The sequence below is a fragment of the Pyrgilauda ruficollis genome, unplaced genomic scaffold (genome assembly GCF_017590135.1).
Source record: "Pyrgilauda ruficollis isolate IOZ18807 unplaced genomic scaffold, ASM1759013v1 scaffold7, whole genome shotgun sequence".
NCBI classification, from domain to species: Eukaryota; Metazoa; Chordata; class Aves; order Passeriformes; family Passeridae; genus Pyrgilauda; species Pyrgilauda ruficollis.
In genome coordinates, this window is record NW_024528821.1 from 11,610,143 (window position 1) to 11,626,459 (window position 16,317).

General features: G+C 40.5%; 1 protein-coding gene across 2 annotated transcripts in view; it reads right to left on the reverse strand.

Moving 5' to 3' along the window:
• The window catches only part of AFF2 (AF4/FMR2 family member 2), a 333,484-nt gene that overhangs the window by 27,025 nt on the left and 290,142 nt on the right, over positions 1 to 16,317 (reverse strand). For both annotated transcript variants that reach the window (XM_041485178.1, XM_041485177.1), the window contains exons 10-15: positions 14,049 to 14,211; positions 12,523 to 13,542; positions 10,283 to 10,407; positions 4,221 to 4,455; positions 2,188 to 2,327; positions 1,577 to 1,640 (exon numbers count right to left, since the gene is read on the reverse strand). In XM_041485178.1, coding sequence (XP_041341112.1) covers positions 1,577 to 1,640; positions 2,188 to 2,327; positions 4,221 to 4,455; positions 10,283 to 10,407; positions 12,523 to 13,542; positions 14,049 to 14,211 — 1,747 coding nt within the window. The remainder of the gene's footprint in view (positions 1 to 1,576; positions 1,641 to 2,187; positions 2,328 to 4,220; positions 4,456 to 10,282; positions 10,408 to 12,522; positions 13,543 to 14,048; positions 14,212 to 16,317) is intronic.

The following is a 16,317-nucleotide window of genomic DNA, read 5'->3' on the forward strand; positions in this document are numbered from 1 at the left end:
AGGCAGCAGCGGGATGGGCTGTGCCTGCTCCTCTTAGTGCTGCTTGGGAAACACCCTGGTCCTGCAGGCACAGGCACAGGTAGGAGCACAGAGAAGGGCCAACACCCTGTGAGCGTGTCCGGCTGCAGAGGGAGGGGAACGGACGGAGCGTGCTGAGATCATCGGGGCCTGAGCCTGTAAATATCTGCTAGCATGGAGCAGGTAGCCCTGTGCCAGCACCATGTGTGTTTTGTTTAAAGGTCACCCAGCTGTGGGAGGTGTTGTGAGCCTGCAGACGCCAGGCTGTGGCTGGATGTGCCCTGCTGAGCTGGCTGGAAGCCATCAGGCCACCTCCTGCAAATGGGCACGCTGGGAGGGATGACTGTCACCTTGCTGACAGCCATAGCAAGTGCCAAAACCCTGAACCCACCTCACACAGAGAGCACTTGGAAACACTGTGCCCCAAGCCAAAAGGGAGCCTGGAGAGCTGAAGCAGACAGCTTGAAATGTCACCCTTCCTTCAGCTCACTGACAGCAGAGGGAGAGACTTTGTTTGGCCAGTTTCCTTTTTAAAATCATAGCATGCAATTGTTTTTTTTTTTTTTTTTTTTTTTTTAATTATTATTTCTAAGTGCAAAATCTCTAATGGGTAATGATAGAATATACATGCAAAACCCCCAGAAATGATAAAGTTGAGAGGTGAATAATCACCCAGCTCTTTGAGGGGCAAAGTGGATGGCCACACTCCATTTTAGACATCTTAGTTAAATTAAGTAGAGGAGTCAAGTTCCATTAAGTCCTCCTGAATGAGCCACTGTTCTGCACCCTATGTAGCACACAGGAGGCAAAGTCCCTTCCTACAAAGCAAACGTTTACTAAGGACACTTCAGAACTGGCAATAGCTCGTATAGAACAAACCAGGGTTGAATACAATCTGTCAGATTATGTAGTTTTATCAAAATCCAAACACTTGGCAAAATTAGGCCAATCTTACTGGAATTTCCTCTGGGGTAAAACAAGCAAAAAAGCTTTCCCAATATTGAACTACCTCACTAGCAGATTTTTTGGGAATAAGTGTGTTGAGATTTTCTTTATCAGGCTAAAACCATGCAATAAAAATGAATTTAGTACATAAAAATGAATTGTTTCAGATTTTAAACAATCAGACTGGAAATATCAAACAGTTTTACCACATGATAATGGGGTGTGAGGTGATTTGCCTGTCTTTCTGCTATGGAATATTTCATCACTTCTGTTTTAGGCTCAAAATGAATAGAAAAACAAATTTCAAGTACACATCAACTTTCATAAAACCATCTTACATACTTCATAAACAGCAAGATTGTTGCTCCCTCTTGGAAGAAACACCAGCTATTTGTAAGTAGCTTTCTTTTGGGAACAAATACTTAAAAGTTAGGAATGGAATTCAGGGTTTAACTTGTGCACAATGTGTTTATGGAGCACAAACTGAAGCACAGTTTAGTCAGTAGCAGAGTGCCTCTTGGTCTGAGAGGCTTTAGATCTTATGCAATAATGTTCATTTTTTAACACTGTGTTCCACAGTGGAAAGAGACAGAAAACCCCTGTGATAACCTACCAGTGCATCGGCTTTATGCTTCAGCTTCTTAGCTTCTTGCATGTAATAATCTGCATTGTGCAGCCTAGAGAGACAAAATCAATTAATTTAAGTTTTTGCTTTCATATAGTTGGACAAACGTTGTTTGAAAAAAATTGCCGACTGTTTTAAAGAAGAATTTTGACATATATGCCCACTTATCTCTTTAAATCTTAACCTGATATCAATCTGAAGCTGCTGTATGCAGAGATATGATGGGTGACCAGAATGTAAAATAAGTAGCTGTAGAAACTGGCTGCCCAAAGGACCTATTAATGTGTGCTGAACAGAGGAAAAGGAAAAATATTTTAAACTAATTAAGTATAAGAAGTTTCCATTAGAGGAGCTAAAATAAAAAAATGAAGAAGAATTACCGTGAACCAACATTCATGATCTGAAAACATTTATCAACAGAATCTTCATTAATCAGTGACACCAGTTCATTTGCCAAGATTAAAACTCTGTGTGCCTTTGTGCAGCACTATCCACACAGGTGCCCAATGCCAGCACTGTAATCAAAGACATTCCCTTTCACTGGGACCTCTGCTTGCACAAAAATCCCAATCACAGAGCACAAAGTCAATAAAACTTACACATCATCAAATGTTATTTTGGGTCTTCTGGGCTCAGAATTCCCATTGGAAAGCGTTGGCATTGCAGACCAGATGTCTGGCTCTAGATGGCTGGTGTCAAGAAGAGTGTTGGCTGTGGGTGTACTGTGAGATTCTTCCTCCTAGGAAACACAGGACTGTTATCCATAGCTCAAAAAAAACCACCTTCCAACAATGTAAGTGCTCACATCCACCCTCCCTGCCAAAACCCCTTCCCAACAAACCAAAGGCTAAGGCATCAAGCAGCCCACCTTCACGTCACCTCACAAAACCACCCTTCCCTTCTTTGTAACATGAGCCTAATAGATTAATTAGGGAGTACTAATTAGTCCACTTCTGGGCTCTCACCTGAACTCAGTAATTTACACTTTGAAGTGTAAGGTTTAGGTGGGTACCATGGTGTTACTGACTAGAGACCCTGGTTAAAGCAAGGGTGGGGAGATCTAATGGGCCAGGCTAGATCTAAACTCAACTTCTTCAAGGTGATTCACACTAATGGAACCTTTTTTCTATATTACTAGGAGCTAACTGTTAATGTGGCTGAAGAATCTGCTTGGATTTCAGCAGGGAACACTTTTCCCTCTTGCTACAGAAGGAAGAATGGAAAGCAGAAGTCAGTTGTGACTTTGCAATGATTAAAACCAGAAGCATAACAGAAGATTTTAAATCAGACAATTGCAACTTGCAAGCTTGGTCCCCAACCAGATAAACTAAATTACAGATGAACCAATGAACTAGGGAAAGAAGTCTAACATATTTTAGGGGAAAAATATTTCTTGTATCAAGATAATAGATTAACAAAGGATAAATCTGACTAGAGATGCTGGGATGAGAGGAAGAGGCCCTGCTGTTTACACAGCACTGTTTATTTGCTGACATATGCAGTTCATTTTGGCACTGATTTCAGTTGAAGGCGTGTGTATTACTGGCGCAGCTTGAAGTGACACAATGATATCAGAAAGCAACAGGGATGAATGAATAAGGTGAAGTGATTTGTCACCTACAATTCCATGCAACTTGTGAGTTTTACTATTACAGTGCAGGGTAACAACCTCTCTCAAAGTGGTGAACTGTGAAAAATGGGGCTATGCATGGCCTTTTCTGTGGTAGAATTTTCTTCTTGTCTTTTAATTTTGACAGTGATACTAAGATACAGTTTGATAGCATAAAGTAAGGATGGGTTTGAAACCCGAGAGGAAGGACTATTTTCTAAAATGGGCCAAAATCCAGGAGTTTCTCTTTTTAACCTAAAAAGAGGATGACAAACTAATGTGAAATTTTACATTGTTTTAGTGAATTTGATATGCAGTTTTGGCTCTTTTTCATGTATTTTCAGAAAAAAAACCCTACCCGAATCTGGTGAAAAGCAAGCAACAAAGAACTGTCTCTGTGAGAAACACTGATGGGGAGATGGCCCTAACAGTGTGATATTCTTCTGGGGGGAAAAAACCCTATTTACAAATTGTCTAAAAGCATACAAATAATTAATGAAGATTAAGCATAAATAAACCTTACTGTTGTGAGCCTGAAAACCTGAGAGAGGTTATTGAAATGCTGAGTGTCCTATGGACAGGATTTTTTTGTTATATTGTTATTGTCTGTTTAGTTAGGCCATAATATTCAGTACGACTACAGTGCTTAATTCTGGCTGAGAATTTGGGGCAGTTATTCTGGTGATATTCTGGAAGTTCTATTTTCAAAATGTAAGTGTTGCAGTTACAGAGTTAAGGGACTAATTGCAGCTAGTTGATGGCTGCAAAGGCTCTTCTCTGAGGCTCAGGGTCCAGGTGCTTCAGGGAATGACAGACAACACCAAGCAAATGCCTAATGCTGACCTAAAAATGGAGCTTGCAAGAGCTGTTTATGCCTGGCTCTGCAAAGATCCACTCCCCCTAAGTGGGGCTACATCAGCATTTAGAAATACATACTGTGTGAGGAAAAAAATCCAACTGAATAAAGCTGAACTGATTTCATTTTATCTTGTTCACCGCCACCAGCTGAGGCTGGTTACTTACACAGATTCCTTTGGGGTTAGAAGAAGATTTATTTTCATTCTTTCTGTGTTTAGAAACAGAGGAGGAAGAGCTGCTGGTCTGTGAGGTGTTAGTGACAGTGGGCTCCTGGCTGAAGGAGCTGTTGTCACTGCTGTGCCGCCGGTGCACAGGGTCGTCCAAGAGTGGGGACAAGGGAGGAGGGAACAGCTTCTCTTCTCTTTTCTTTGTCACCTTCTTCACCGAGCTAGTGCTGCTCCTGGGACACAGAAAAACCAGTTGCACTTCAAGAATATTGGTAAATTCTCCACAGCACAAAGCTGTACATTTTATTTGCTGAGAAGCCAGCTCTGCCCTCCAATCTGTCCTGCAGTCCCGTGCCCTGCGTGGCGAGGCACAAGGGGACAGCAGTGAAAACAGAAGAGCTGCCTCTGCCTTTTCAATGACTGCAGAAACCTTCTGCTTTGGAGGACAACTTGCAGTGCATTAGTACAAATTGCACCCAATTTAAATGCTAATTTGAGTCAGTCTTCATTTGAGAGGTCATAGAGGTTCTGACTCAGCAAAGTGCTGGAAAGTTTTATGCACAGGGTTAGTTCCTTTGACATCAAGTATGACTATTTATGTGTTTAACATTAAGCATCTTTTTAAGAGGTGGATTAGGGCTCACATAAGCAACCTTAGCAAAAAATCCAAACAGCACATGGCAGCATATGAACCAAAAATAGAACTTATAACAACTACAAACTGATAACCATAACAATAACAAGATAATAATTATTTAACCTCTAGAATAAAGCCAACATTCAACACTATATTAAAATGATACATTGTAGCTGGCAAAAGCCCTTGAGCAAATATTGGTTGATGAATTGAACGTGATTCAGAAAATGAATGTGGTTTTGACATGAAAGCTCAAGTAACATGATAATGTATTGTCTGTTTTATGTACAGAAATTGTTAGCTGGCTAGCAATTGCAGCTGTGATGCACAGTAAAACCAGAAAAAAAAAAAAAATCAACCTGGTAGACCTTTCTCCACTCAAATTCATCAAAAAAGAAAAAACCAAACCCAAGACTTCACTGACTGCTTAACATGTTAATCTATTCATAGATTTTTGTTTTAGGTATTGTCCCTGCTCAGTCAATGAAGATAACCTGATTTTTAATCTTTTGTTAGACATCTAATATTGCACTACATGATCATTTACTTTTCATGATTATTGACTAAAATTTCAATAACAAATTAAGTCAACAAGAATTTATGTTTTGTTCCCACTTTCAGTCAGTGTCAGGAATTATTGATCTCCTTTGCCTCAAAGTAACCAGGGAAAGAGGAGAAGGCGACCCAGGTTTCCTTACTTCTCATTTAGGTGCTCTCTCTCATTTCAGTCTGGCCTCTTCTGCAGTTTCACTGACAGTATCAATATCTACACCTCGGTCACTGCCCTACTTGGGACCTTTGGTGATACAGAAATATTTTAGCCTTGTCTGTGAAACCACAGAGTGAAATCAAACAAACTCCTCATGTTTTATAGCTCCTCTACCCAAAACTACTTTAATTCAACTGAAGCAGAGTTAAAAATATCTTATTTGAAACCCTCTGATATTAAAGATCTTCAGACTGAAGAAATAAAACAAGCTCAAATTCATATTGCCTTATGGATGGATGCTGTCCTTCTTGGAAAACACATGGGTCTGAAGAAGATCAAAGGGAAACAACCATGTTGGACTAGACCGGCAGTTCTTGGAGGAGACTGATTTTATGCACATGTGGTCCTGCAATATGTCCTCCAGAAAGTTCTCACTCAAAGCTCCATCTGTTTGCTTTCTGACCCCCAAAGGGCATTTTGGAACTCAGACAAGTTACCATAGTTATAGCTCACAACACTCTTTCACTTTTTCCAGAGGAAAATTTTCCAAAGTGCACTGCCCCGACAAAGCACACACGTGTTCTTGGACTGGACAGCAGCAAAGAGGACACAGTTAACCCACAGAAGCACCCAGGGGCAGAACCCAAACCCTCTGCCTTTCAAGCACATGCCCTACCAGGGAACCCTGAAAAAGCACTCACAGGGAAAACACAGAGCAAAGTGATTTTCTGTGCCACTGTGCATGTAGGAGTTTACAGCACTTCACTATTTAAAACTTTACCAGTTCACTTCATATTTGGGCTCAGCTATAAGATGGGGCAGACCACGGAACAGGTGCAGCTACTCAACTCTGGCACATAAATCACTCTGTGGCTTGGAAAAATTAACCACAAAACAAAAGGCTCTAGAGGCTATTTTTTCCTACATAATTTACGTTTAACTCCGCCCCCCCTTAAATACAGTTTTAATTGTCTGTTGGGTTTTTTTCTTTTCTTCCCCTTGCCCACTTAATTCTATAAGTTTTTGCAGGAATTAAGCTGATAATTTATTTAGCAATGTTACCTCCCTCAGATTTACACTAAAGCATTTATGCTAACAATAACCTCCATGAAATAGGTTGTTACCAGCAGTTAACCAGATTGTCACTTTGCTTTGGGCTGTTAATGGCCTAAGAAACTGGTCTTTGATTGCAGGAATCGCTAATTTTGAATGAATTTATTGCAATAATTACTGAGACTCAATGGTTTAATTTGCTGACATGATTGTTAGTTAAAATTATTTAAAGTCTAGGGAGAAACACAAAGTGCACTGAAAAACTGCAAGCAGAACTGATGGTCTTTTGGCTGCAGGGTTTTAATCTTTTGTATCTAAAAAGGCCAATTATCAAAGGAGAAGGTTCTGCTTTTTTTTTTTTTTTTTTTCTCTTTCTTTTTTTTCTTTCTTTTTTCCCAGCCTAGTTTCTTTTAGGGCAGCAAGCAAGCAAGCAAACAGGCAACAAGAGGTCATTGCATGAAGAAGGGAGACTTTCCAGCTACTCTCATGTTTTAAGCTGCTTTTCTTTGCCCTTTCTTTATCCACCCCTTGTGCTATGCAGTGGTATCTCTGGCCTGTAGTGAGACAAAGCCACTGTCTATACCAGGAACTTGGCTTTCCTTTGCCTCTCCTGCCCTGGCCCACAATGAAATGCTGCAATTGATGGTGTATCTGACTTTCTGCAGGGGTTTCCAGGGAAAGGTCACTCCCACATTAGCCTGGACCATATGGCAGCACCTGAATGGAGCTGAAGCCATTGTCACAGATGTGAAGGCTGCCTGTGCCATGAAGGAACCCCAATGAATGCTGCTGTGGCTACACAAGGGATGAACTAATACGTATTGCCAAGGAGAGGTGCATCTTCAAGTAAAGGTCAAACAAAAGAGAAAGGGAAATTTTGAAAAGCAAAAATGCAGAAATGCTTGCCTCAGACAGATTTCTATCATGCCTGATAAATGGTGGGCATGTTTCACTGGTACGAGTCCAGTTTGACTCACAATTTGCATCAGCAAATAATTCCCTGTGTTGTTACAAAAAGCCAGATACTGGTGAGTATTTGGTGAGTCCAGTCTCTGTCTGGACTGGGTCTACCAATCAAATATTCATATATCAATGGGATTCAGCAGCACATACAATTAATGCTTAAATTAAAATTTCTCTGTCAAAGAACTAAATATAAATAAGTAATCCTCTGCTGCAAAGCAGACAGCTGATCTGACAAAAATTCAGCTTTACAGAAGCGCTTCAATGTGTTCCTATAAACACACTGAAACACCTATTCCTTCATTTGCTGTAAATATCAGAAATAAGGAAAATATAGTGGCAATTGTTTGAACAGTATATTTTAAGTGTCAGGTCAGATTTTGGAAAAGGCATCAGCCCCTGAATATGTGAGGGAAGAAACACAGAGGTAATTATGGCTTATGCAATGACTACATAATACAAACCTGCTCTCTCGTTGTGCAAATGCCTTTTAAGTTCACAAGTGGCCATTTGAAATTTCTAAACTCAAATCGTACATGTAGTCACAGAAACTTGAGGAAATTAGGCATATAATTGCCCTTATTAGACACGTGACCCTTTAAAGATTAATTGTGCATCTTTGCTTGCTTTATTGAGCCCATATATTTAGGGGAAGATTACAGAGAAATGTATCCAAGTGCCTAAACCACAGCAAGGCGGGCAATGGGAGCTGTGGAAGCCCAGGTGTGACCTATCTTTCACTGATTGCTCCAGACTCCTGAATGCCTCCAATTTTGGCCCAGATTGTGGTCTTTCTGTCAAAACACTCTTGTACCTTCAAAAAAGCCTAATAAAAATCTCACGTCTGCCCTGGGGAACCTGGCTTATTGGCACAGGGATCAAATTCTAATAGGAGAGACCTAAGTTTCCTACTGAGTGACAACATCCACCATGGGATTTAACACCTCCTTAAGGGATGAAGATCATCATCACACCTGTAGCTGACTCACCCTCATTTCTTAAAGTCCTTATATAGAGAGTTCTAAAAGAAAACTTAGAACTTTTGGGAATAAAAGACCAAATGGCAAAGCCTGTCTTGCAACCTTTTACCCCTGAAGTGTTATTTTCCCCCATGGCCTTGAATGCTGGACTTTCTTCTGCCTCCCCTTAAAAATTTACTCAATCTTCTGGAGAACAGAATCACTCCTGACTGCTTAAAAATGAATGTTTAAATTTCTAGAAAATTGTCTTCACACAGTTCATCCAGCTACCTGATCTTTTGGGAAATACATTGATCTATATTCAGTTGCATGTCTCTGGGAGTCGAAAACCTGAACTGAAAACCTGAATCAAAAAAAGTATTGCATTTTCTTCAAGCAAACTCAGAAAACACTAGTAACAACAAATGCAGTGTAATCCAGGTCTCACTGAGCTGGAAAAATAGTTAGAAAATTTTGTTTCAAAATTTCAGGCAGATGAGAGAAAAAGCTAGTATATGGAAATAACTATTGATGGACACAATTATGTTTTAACAGAGAATACCCAAGGGTTGAAAGCTCTGAGGAATTAAATTAACGACCTGGAAAACAAGCTCAAATTAAGAAACATCAGGTTGGGGGTGGATCCTTAGGCCTGGTGGTGACAAGAATAGAAAGATTTTTTTTAATGGATTGTGGAGGTGCTGGGGATGGATAATCCTTGATTCCCTCTGCAATATATCTCTGCTCATTTATATCTAGCAACGACAATCATGCAACACTCATCATGATGTTTATCAAATGTGCAATGTGTTACAGATCCCATTGTAACTTTCAACTCATCTTCTTTTTCCAGGCTCCAACTCTGATTTTCTCAGTGGCTGAATGAGGGGCTAATTCACAGACTGAAATTACTTCATATTGACACCAGAATAAATAGAATGATGCTCAACTTTCTTTAAGGATTTTAAAATTAGTGTGCCATTTCATAACTTGTTTCTGAACTTTATCTAAATGTACCTATATTATCCTCAAATTGTTTTTAGAAGCATGCTATGGTTTTGATTCTTTGCTTATCCAATCGCAAAGCAGAAAGAAGCACCTCATCTCAAAATCATAAAAACACTAAATAACAAAAGAGAATTGGACTCTTTGGCTATTTACATAATGTTAACCTTGTGACTCTATAATCAGAATCATTATTTATGTGGCATCTGTTTGTTCAAGCATTATAGCCACCTCTGAAAGACACTCTGAAAGGCACAAACTATTGGATGGTGTGTCTGCTGAGATACCAAGTACATCTGAGACACCTGGGATGGTGGCCCCTGGCATTGCTGTATGCACAGGTAAAACAAAGAGCCAATTTCACTATTTTGTTCAGTAAAACTGGGAACTGTTTCTCATGAAAATGATTTTAAAAAATTAATTCCAGGCAATCAAATAAATCCCACTTTTAGCAGGGTTCTCTGTCCACAGAGGTTAAAGATAAGAGGCAAGAAAGAACATTGAAAGGAGGTTGAAGAGTACACCAGGATTGTGGCAGCATTCTGAAGTCCTGCAGGCCATCAGAAGGAGGAATGAATCTCATCCAAAACCACGTCTCTTCCTCATGGATGGGAATGCCAAGGCTGCGCCACTTATGCTGATGGCCTGTAAAGCCCATCTGACTCTACAGCAAAGATATTTACAGAACAGTACCGTGAAATCCCTCAGGAATGTGATGTCAAAAATCCACTTACTCTTTCGTGCTGGTTATTCTGTGGTTCGGTATTGGAGAGATACAAGGTGGGAGCAGACAGGAAGCAGGAGGGTCCTCCAGGCGCGGCTTCTTGCTTTCCACAAAGGTATCCAGGCTTTCTGTCTGCTTTAACAAAAAATGGCACAGCATAAAAGATCCAGCATTTATGCACAGCTTCACTGGCTATCCAGAGTACCTATGGAATCTCAGTGTACTTCCTTTACAGCAGCAGCAGTTAAACTACTGGTCTAAGAGAAGTGAAAGTCACCCGAAATCAGGGCTGAACGTTTTCCAAACACAGGACATGAAGTTATATAACAAGTGACATAGCAGATAATTAGGAAGCAAAATGTCTCGTGTGCTAAAGTTATCTTCTGTAGTACACTGGAATTTAATTAATAATTTAGATGCAATGATTTGATAGCACCAAACCTTATTCAAGTAAATAGCTTTTACTCACTGACCTAACAGAAGTTGATGGGAAAACTTCTCTGAATAAGTATTCCTCACAGGACTAGGAGCAGAGGACTGAGCTGGGGTAGTCATTAACAGCAATAGCTCATTTGAAATTAGCTTTGGAAGACACCCCGATGCATGACTTTTGTGCCTGAACTAGGATGATACAAGCAAAGCTGATCATTGCTCTGTCACTGGAACCTTCATATCAGTCTTCAAGTCCACTAGTAGGTGACTAAAATAAATCTTTTAATAGCATGATTTAAAAACACAAATTGGTCTCTCCCTACCCTACTTTAACTCTTGGTATCTTTAACTCAAGTCATCCTAATTGGCTTGTTTCCCCTTGGGTAGCAGTGAACAATCACATTACAACATTACAGGCGCTGATTCAGAGTCCAGCTTATGCTAGCACAGGCCCAGAGCAAGATTCTCCATTTCGTTATTTTCTGATTCAATGTTTCAGTCAAGGAAATGATGAGGTTCCACCTTCCATATAACCCCCCTTATTTTTTTTCTTTCCTGGGAGCCCTCACTTCAGTTGCCAAGACCACACTTGTGTTTTAGTTAAGATTCCTTCTCCATGATACAGACACTCCACTAAACTACCCAGCAACAATTATTTTTGGTACAATAAATATGCACCCTGGTGTACTTAGACATACATAAGTATGGACATTTATACATCCCTCTCCTCTTTTTTTCTCCTTCCTTCTTGCATCTCTGTAGTGTGCAGCTAGAATATAAATTGAATAAAAACCTGCTGAATTTACTCATGTGATTACTCTCACTTAATTCAGCAGGGAAGGAGCCAGTGCAGTGACTCATTTAGGCAGGGGTGTAGACCTTGTGTCTGCCTGGCATCATCTGTCTTTGTCTTGCATTAATTCTCTTGTACCACTGGACTCCTCAAAATTAGGGTTTCAAGAAGTCCACCAAAACAGACAGCTGAAGTCATATTCACAATGATTTATAAAATTTGGGGTATAAAAAAATATACTCTGATGACTTTTCACAGGCAGACTAGAGTACAAGCATTTCAGCTGGAAAAACTGACTACAAAAATTCATTTAGGATATAAAACCTCAGTTTCTTTTCTGAAAACACATTTAGTTTGAAGTGCAATGTCATATCCCACAAGGTAGGATACCCTTGGGCATAAATAACATAAAACACATGATAAAACATAATGCCTTCAGTCAAAATATATTTGTTTTTTCAGTTAGCTGTGCAGAGAAAGCAGCTAGTTAAGTAAATTATATTTCTATGGATTGTATTTGTTCATACCACAAAACAATATAAAAACGAAATTCATCAGGAACATAAGCAAGCACCATTCCACTGATTTTGATGAAGCCTGTTTAAACCAGTAGTTAAAACACCTTAATTCTGCAGACAATAAACCCCTCCCTTCCAAACAGAAGTCACATTTTCTGAGTATGCCTGGAACTGTTCTAATACAAACTCATCACTTCCTGCAGATTACAGAACACTGGAAACTAATAGGTGAGTGAGCAAATACAGTGAAAAACTTGTTAGAAAAATCTCAAAAAATACACTGTTTATTGATTTTTTTCAGCTGGAGTTTGCTTTTTACTAGTTTCTGATGTTAATTTGTAGTGCACTTGTAAATGTCAGTCCTTTGTAAAACCAATAAAGCCTGAGTGCTGTGATGCCTCCCCACAGCCTGGCTGCAGGTGCAGTGAGGAATCACTGCCTCTGGTCCTGACCTCCAGGGTGCTCAGAAACACAAGTATCGTCCTTTAAACAATGAAAATTACTTACCTTGTGTTTCCTTTTGGATTTTGTGGAGGGTTTTTCAGCTGCTGGGGTAGGGGACTCTCGAGATGGTCGCCTGTGTTTCACATTTGCCTCTCTTGGGTCACTTTTCACAGATGTGGTCTCAAAAGTTTCCTGTCCAGGTATCCTAGAGAGTAAACTAAGGTCTATTTTCACCCACAGAGATTTGAGTTCTTCATATTCTCTCAGTGGGGACAGAAGTTCGTTTTGTACTATTGGGATAGGAGAAAAGAGCTGCTCCTCCAGGTCATTGCTGGTCTGGTCAATGGATGTGTTGCTGCCATTGCTGGTTAAGCTACTTACGCTGAGGATGTTACTGCCAGAGTCCTTCACTTTGACACCACTGCCAGACCCAGTGCAGGCTGGCAGCACCTTGGCCTGCAAGCTCTCCTCCTGGTCTGTGTTTGAATCAGAAGTAGATGAATCCGTTTCAATGAACTCCCGGGACTTTGGGACAATTTTGCTGGGGCCTCTGTACTTTTTCTTCTCTGAAGTGAGACCTGTGCTAGTTCGTGGTTCTTTCCTTGGAGCTGTCTTCCCAACTGCTGCTTTAGTTCGAACCTTTGGCTGCTCGGGGGGTTCCTGTGTGTCTTTTTCTTTGGGAGTGTTGCTGGTATTATTTGGTTTGGGCCAGTTATACTCTTCTACACTGGAAGTCCTTTCTACCTTTTTGGGTTGCTTTTTCCCAGTAGTCCTTTGTGAAGTTGGCTCATTATGAGCTGGTGACTTCTGCTTGGAGCTTTTTGCCTCTGGGGTTTTCTGGGCAACCCGTGGTTTGGCTTTCTCTCGGATGGGACTAAGGATCGCCCGGTCTTTGGAATCGGTCGGGGGCAGGCTGCTGTTGAGCTTCCCTTTGTTTGGCCCTTCGGCCTGCTGGTTGCTCTGGGCCTGGGAGCTGCTCTCACTGTGAGGCTCATTTTGATTGTTGATGATGGTCTTGTTGTGGGGGTTCACCTTATTTAGCCATTTATCCAGCTGCCATTTGTTTGTTGAGGGGGGTTCGGGCTGCAGATTGAAGGATGACAAGGAACAAATCTCAGACAGAAGCAGTGCTTTTCCCTTTAAAAGAGAACTTTTTTAATGTACCTTTTTATTTCAGCCAACTAGTGGTGACTCTAGTTTTATGGGAGTATTTATGGAGTATTTATGGTTAATTAGGCTTCCTTATCTGGTTTACAACGTAGCCCTGGAGAAATTTAATACAACTAAAAAGTTTAGCTAGTCCCTGAAGAGATAGTTTTGTCATGTTGCCTTTCCTTAGTTCCAGCTGAACACTGTGTCAATAAAATCTTCTCTAGCTACTGGCAAAAATCTAAATATTTCTTTAAAGCAACTCAAATGTAGGCCAGAAGGATTCTTCCAAAAGCTAGAATGAGTATGTGGGTCACACATGTGAAATGCAAAGGGAAAAGAAGTCAACAGCATCAAACAGCACAGGACTCCAGCATTCCCCTAACAGGGGGCTTTGCTTTGCTCCCCTCCACGTGGGGGAGAGCTGAGGGTGGCCTCACCTCTGGCGTGGCACTGCGTGACTCCCCGTTGCACTCGCTGTCGCTGGAGCTGCTCTCGCTGTCGGAGTCGGACTCGGAGCTGCTCTCGGACTCGCTGGAGCTGCCGGAGCCGCCGCTGGAATGGGCCAAGCCAGCGGCGTGTGCCACTGGCACTGGCAGGCTGCTGGGGGACAAGATCCTCTCTTAGTGTGCTCCTGGCCTTTTGCCAGTGCTGCCCAGTGCGCCCCATTCACACCGAATGAACTCAGTGTCACTCCCTCTCCTGCGGTGCAGAGCCAGAGAGCTCCAGGGGCTGTGCCACCGTGGAGCCACCAGAGGAGCTGGTTGGCTTCCTCACTCATGGGACACATTGATTATGTTAATAACATTACCATCATCATCACCCTCCAGTAAGAAACGCTTCAGTGTCACAAGCCTGAGCTTATTAGGCCGATGATTGCAAAAACTAACAATCACACTTAAATAATTCATTAATGGAATCATGGTTTCTTCATTTTTTGCCAGTTCATTTATAATTTATGACCAAAGGAAGGACATCAGGCAACTAATATTGGACAGGACATTTTAAAAATTAATTTTAATGAATACTTTTACACTGCAGTGTACAAAAACTACATACTTCTGACAAGTCTCCAGGGAGTGCCTGAGAATTTTTTATTTATAGCTTTTTTCCCCGCTCATATTTATGATAATGCAGTGAGAAAATAGCATTCATGCTGAAAATAAGCTTCTCCGTGAAATCTATTTTTCTGTGTGTTCAACTGTCCTCCAAGATGTATTTATTAGCAGTGCACTGTGTGTCATTGTTTCTCCTCATCATTTGTTTCTAATCTGAGAGGTCAGACGACCCCAGCTTTTAGCACTACAGAATTCTGCCAATCTGAGTCTTTATAAACTCATCTTTAATTTCAACTTTTTCGTCAGGGAGATAACCATAAGGTTATATGTCTCTTCAGCTGATCTATACAGGGACTTTTTGATGATTGATTTTAAATTTGTGAAGCTGACAAAGCAAAGTGTTTGAAAATTGACACCATTTGCTAGTACGCCTTTATGGATATTCAATACTTCACCTTAATATATCATACACAGTGTGTGTCCCACATTGAGTGATCCAGAGGTGCCTACAAGGTATAATACAGCTTTGCCTCTATTTCTATTTGCTTTTCTATTTTCCTCCAAGAAGGATTCAACTAAGCCAGGAATATGCTTTCCTTCCCTTTTCAAACCATGGATGCTCTGTGCATCAAGATGCCCTCTTAAAAAAAACCCCACAGTAACCAAGAAACTGGAAAAGCCAGGGGAAGAAGCAAAAAAGGAGAAGCCAGAACAAACTGATGTGTGACCCTACTCTGCTAGAATCTTCACAAGCATTGCCATTGGCTTCTGTGACAATAATAGATGGACTTTAATTTTCTTCTTACACCGAGCTACTTTCTCTCCCTCCTTGTTGGTAAAACCTATCGCTTACACCGCGGTTGGTAACAAAACTGTCTCTTTGAGCCTGGCAATGGCCCTGCAGTGCCCATTGACAAAACAGCTTGGTGCTTTAGGGTGCATTAATGAAACAAAATTACTCACTTGGGTAATTGCTACAGATCACTAACTTTGTTGCTCATTAAGTCCATACACTTTTTATTTTTTTAATTCTTTTAGTGGCTCCTTACTCAACTGACTCAAGTAGAGCTACTTAGAAAATTTCAACTGGACATAAAAAGCAATTCAAAGAAAAGATGATGAAAACATACAGGCATTTCTGAAAGTATTATGGAAAACTAACCACTGCTGAATTAAAATGGATCCTACATTTTGTATTTAATAAAATTATTTTTGAAAACCGTTTTTATTTCCTCCTTTTTTCCTCCTTTTCACTGAAGCTCAAGAAAATATAAGAAAACACATTTTTCATGCAATTTTTTTACAGTAAACAAGGAAACAGAAAAGTGGAGAAAAAGAAAATGTGTTTGTAGGGGTGTTTGCCTTTCTCATCAATATCTAGTAATTTTGGTCTTATACTTTTTACTTGGAAAACACTAATAGTAGATGAAAACTGAGCTTTCATATTTCATTGCAAATGTTTCCAGGAAGAATAAAATAAAAAACACCACAAGGATTCCCAGACTGAGGAGGCAAACAGCAATTCTATTCTATAATGCCAGAATGAAGCACCAGCCTTGAAAAAAAGTGTTATTTATAGAATTATCAGAAGACTGGAGTTTTAATTTAAAAACAACTTTCTCCCTAAATCTGAGAGCTTCTCTGGAGTGGT